The sequence below is a fragment of the Sycon ciliatum genome, unplaced genomic scaffold, assembly GCF_964019385.1.
Source record: "Sycon ciliatum unplaced genomic scaffold, ocSycCili1.1 SCAFFOLD_2684, whole genome shotgun sequence".
In the NCBI taxonomy this organism is placed as follows: Eukaryota; Metazoa; Porifera; class Calcarea; order Leucosolenida; family Sycettidae; genus Sycon; species Sycon ciliatum.
The window spans coordinates 264-5000 of NW_027044537.1; the positions used below are offsets into that span (position 1 = coordinate 264).

The following is a 4737-nucleotide window of genomic DNA, read 5'->3' on the forward strand; positions in this document are numbered from 1 at the left end:
GACGATGCAGTCATTCAAGGAAAGGAGCTTGTCACCATGCAGTTGACAACGATGCAGTCATTCAAGGAAAGGAGATTGTCACCATGCGGTCGTCAATGATGCAGTCATTCAAGGGAAGGAGCTTGTCACCATGCGGTTGACAACAATGCAGTCATTCAAGGAAAGGAGATTGTCACAATGCGGTTGACAACAATGCAGTCATTCAAGGAAAGGAGCCTATCAATGGATGGTGGACAGACATAGTCCGTACCTTGAGTAGTCCACAGATGTAAGAAGTGCTATCCTTCTTGACACTGGCCACGACTGTCAGGGCAGAGCGCTCGTCCTCCAGCTCTTCATATACCTACAGACGAACATGCAGAGACGAGATATACAAGGAGATACAGATGAATGCTCAAATAAACGTGCACACACATACACACACACACATACAGTTGAACATCGATTATCCGACCACCTCTGGGCAGACAACTGTCAGGCGGTGTTCAGATAAGGCAAATGTTCTGGATAAGAAAAAACTGTCACTCACACACTTTCAGTGGTTATTACTAGCCGCACGACCTTTTTACTTTTTACTTCTCAAAATTTTCGTATTTTTTGAATGGCTCACTACATGCACAGTGCGTACTCTACGGGACTTGCGCCCAAAAAATCTGTTACGGATAATCGAATGGTCGGATAGTCGATGTGCGGATAATCGATGTTCAACTGTACACAGAAGCACAAGAGCTTTTAAAACACATTCTTGAAGTACACATTAAAATGCACACCTAAGATCTGTAGGACTCTTGGCGGTGAAATAATCATGCCGATCGCTCGTCACTCACTCATCTCAAATGCCGTACTCGGTACTCGTTAACAGCTGCAAAATGTGCTTATCAAGACTGGTCAGGCTTTTCAGACACTGAAAAGCAAGCAGCAGGCTAGGCCACACTCATACACGCGCGCACCCCCTCACCCCCCCCCCCCCCCCCCCCCACACACACACACACGCACAACGACTTACACCCCTGATACTTGGAATACGAAGACGCAGGTGCTTTATAACAATACAGTGTACCGTCAGAGCTATTGGTACAATGGAGAACACCACGTGTGATGTCCATCCTCCTTCTCCCCCCACACACACACATACATACACACACACCAAATACTGCTCACCTCACGAAATACAGCACCAATTGAGGCACCAGGCCGTTCTCTTCGGACCTCGATGATCTGCACTTCCCAGCGTGATCGGGGTGACCCGCCACTTGGGGCCCATGCATCTCGAGCTGCATGGGGAAATTACATACATGTGTATACACACACACACACACACGCGCGCGCGCGCACGAGCGAGCGAGCGTGCACGCATGCACACACATACACAGCGAGAGGGTGATCATCTATATTGCAGTGAACAAATTATACCATGCAGGAGGAGGAGAGAAAGAAAGAGAGAGAGAGAGAGAGAGAGAGAGAGAGAGAGAGAGAGAGAGAGAGAGAGAGAGAGAGAGAGAGAGAGAGAGAGAGAGAGAGAGAGAGAGAGAGAGAGAGAGAGAGAGAGAGAGAGAGAGAGAGAGAGAGAGAGAGAGAGAGAGAGAGAGAGAGGAACGCATCGCTAGCTCACGCACCTACACCAAGTGTACAGTAAAGATGAGTGGCATGCTGAACCTTCGGTAAACGTGTCGCCTCAACCACCTCCACTTTCAGCAGTCCCTGGCTGAGAACTTCACCATCAATGTTCAAGTACGCCTGAAGGTGGACAGCGTTTCGAGAACAGGGCAGAGAGAGAGAGAGAGAGAGAGAGAGAGAGAGAGAGATAGAGAGAGAGAGAGAGAGAGAGAGAGAGAGAGAGAGAGAGAGAGAGAGAGAGAGAGAGAGAGAGAGAGAGAGAGAGAGAAAGAGAGAGAGAGCACAGTGGAAAAGCAACAAAACATTTATGTGTGCATACTTCAGGGCAGGTAATGACACTTGCCAGAAAAAGTACTCAGCTAAGCCGAGGTGAGGGAGCAAAATACTCAATCTCCGTGCAAAGCTGGCTGTTTTTCCTCGCAGTTCAAGCACTCCTCCGCTGATGAGACCCAACAAAGTCGAAACAGCTACAGCTGTCCGGAGATTGAGCATGCACTTTGAAGACTTGGCACCTCCTTCATTGTACTTCACTTCAGTACAGTCGTCTCTTGACAAACTAGTAGAGTTTTTCGGAGCCAAAATATGAATACGTAACCAGTCATGCATAGTACAATATCAGAGTATGTACTTGGAATCGGATTTGCTTACGCATGACCAATACTGTGTCAGAAGAAATGAAGTTGTACTGGCCAAGTCAGGATCAGTGGGAGACTGGTGCACATGTACATATTTGCTAGACCGTGTGCCCAATGACCCAAAGACGTGAACATGAACCAAGAACCGCACACAGCGACTCCCCATCCTGTGGAGCTTTTTTGCAGAATACGGTACAAGCAGAAATAGTCGGTGAACAATTTCGTTCAGCTCTAAAGAAAGGGAGTTTGTCCCGTTGAAAATTTAGCCATGGATAAATCGTATTACAGACGAATATGTCTGCTTGTACAGTAAGGTGATGTGACGAATTGATCATACTCACTTTCTTGTCCTCATCTTGAGCCTCCTGACGAATGAAGAAAGGCTTGTAGCGAACCTTGAAGTTCGGCAGTGTGTGCTTCTTACGAACAGATCTCCGAATCTACGGGGAATAAGAAGAAAACAACAGGTTAATAACACATGGGTTACTGGTGTAGGTGACCACTGTAGTGGTCTTAACACGGCGAAAACTAGTCATCGTGGTGGTGGCTGCTTTTCATCTCACATTCCTCACAAAATGAGCATTTGTCACTTCATTGGCAATAGGGAGCGAAACGAAAATTCGTTGAGTTGGAATTTGTTCACTACACCTCCAGCTTGCAACGCACAAAGTCCTACACCAAGTACAACGTTTGTTTCAAAATTGTCACCCAAGAGGGCATCATCAGGTTGCTACCGTCGCACCTTTTTACACTAAACCTTCAAGGACAAAGAAGGGAACGCGACTTACAATCGAGAGGACATCCTACTTACATGCATGTATTGAAAACAATGTGATTCAAACCTAAAAGTGAAGGTGCGACTTATAATCGAATGCGCCTTACAATCGGGAAATACGGTACCTGCATTCGAACATTCTTCTGGTGTCAGTAATCTAGAATATTCGAATAATTGGAATATTCCTTGCACCATTAAATTGTCTACTTTCCAATACTGTGAGGGAATGCACTTCATCTTGCCAAAGCACGCAGGTATGTGTATACAAGTAGGTGCACACAAGTACCCCCCCCCCCCCCCCCCCTAGTGACTGACCTGCGAGCGAATGAGCTTGGTGAGCTGATCCAGAGATTTTCCAGCTAAAGTACTCTTGATGTCTAGTTCCATGTCCGGTTCCTGAGTCAGCAGACAAACCAGTCAACCACAGCAGCAGTAAAACAAGCAACAGCAGCAACAGCCGCAGCAACAGCCGCAGCAACAGCCGCAGCAACAGCCGCAGCAACAGCCGCAGCAACAGCCGCAGCAACAGCCGCAGCAACAGCCGCAGCAACAGCCGCAGCAACAGCAGCAGCAGCAGCAGCAGCAGCAGCAGCAGGAACAACAGCAGCAGCAGGAGTAGAAGCAAGAACAGCCACAGCACAGATGTGGAGTAACTGTTGCACACTTTAGAATGTACTCAAGCCAGCACTAAGGATTGGACTATACAACAAGTCAACAACATAGCATCAGATCCTCCAAGACCATAGCACTAGCCTGATCCTGGCAGTTCTTCATGAATCAACCTGTATGTACTTCACAATGGCCCTAGGGAGTTCAAAGCAAACGGACAACGAGATGAAAACCATTCAAGCAAGTCATCTCTCACCTTGCAGAACGCAAAGCACCAGTGGGTGAACGGAAGACGTGAAAACTTGAGCACGACGCGTCCTTCCAGCTTGTTGACACGTACCGACACGGACGCACTCTTGCCAAGCACCTAGAAAGAGCAAAAACGTCACACGCATGCATGTAAACACATTGACCCTGTGTGCATGACCTGGACCTGAAACAGTCAACTAAAGGCAATGCAGTGCGCCGAACAGGCAAGGAGGGTTTCAACCAAACTGGCATTTCGGAGCGGTGTTCTTATTTTCTTTGCAGCAACGGCGATCGTAAGAGCGAAAACAACAGACGTGCAGTACCAGCAACAGCAGAAGCAACAGCAACAGCAGCAACAACATCACAAGCAAGCAACATCACAAGGAAAAGAACAGAACACAATGGCACTCACCAACATGGCATCTATTGCAATATGGAAACCACCACTGTTGACCAACAACAACAACAAAACAGCACGTAAACGGCACCCATGCACACACACATGCATACAAGAAGAACGTGAGACATGCACTTTGAAGTACTACTTGAAGTGGGTAAATCATGGAATTCTTCAAAACCGAACAGGTTTTTTGTCGCAAAAACAGAATTGATTGATATTGGGAAAGTAGTGGTCGGTGGGTCGGAACCATTTGGATAGTTTCTCAGGTTATGTCCCTGCTACTAGTATCTGGCATACATGAACAGATTGAGTCCGTCACGATATATTCTTTGTCAAAAAAGTATTCTTTCTAGACCAAAGAGTGGTATAATTATATGATAGATACAGATAGAAATATTTACGATACTTCTCCAGACGTTTCGTTGTAATTTGTTCTGAGCAACATCGTCAGT

At 46.8% G+C, this 4737-nt stretch overlaps 1 protein-coding gene across 1 annotated transcript; it reads right to left on the reverse strand.

Moving 5' to 3' along the window:
* Nucleotides 1–202: 202 nt before the first annotated feature.
* On the reverse strand, nucleotides 203–4350 carry LOC135830396 (PDZ domain-containing protein 8-like). Its single transcript, XM_065342653.1, has 7 exons — nucleotides 4298–4350; nucleotides 3893–4003; nucleotides 3343–3423; nucleotides 2594–2692; nucleotides 1617–1737; nucleotides 1162–1274; nucleotides 203–343 (listed from the first exon to the last, which is right to left on the reverse strand). Exons 1-7 carry the CDS (start codon nucleotides 4301–4303, stop codon nucleotides 203–205), a joined length of 672 nt encoding a protein of 223 aa, XP_065198725.1. The 5' UTR covers nucleotides 4304–4350.
* Nucleotides 4351–4737: the final 387 nt, after the last annotated feature.

Coding starts and splice junctions, on each gene's coding strand:
- LOC135830396 (XM_065342653.1), bottom strand. Junction 3,424..3,892: donor GGTGCTTTGCGTTCTGCAAG/GTGAGAGATGAC, acceptor CTGCTGACTCAG/GAACCGGACATGGAACTAGA. Junction 344..1,161: donor TTGGTGCTGTATTTCGTGAG/GTGAGCAGTATT, acceptor GTTCGTCTGTAG/GTATATGAAGAGCTGGAGGA.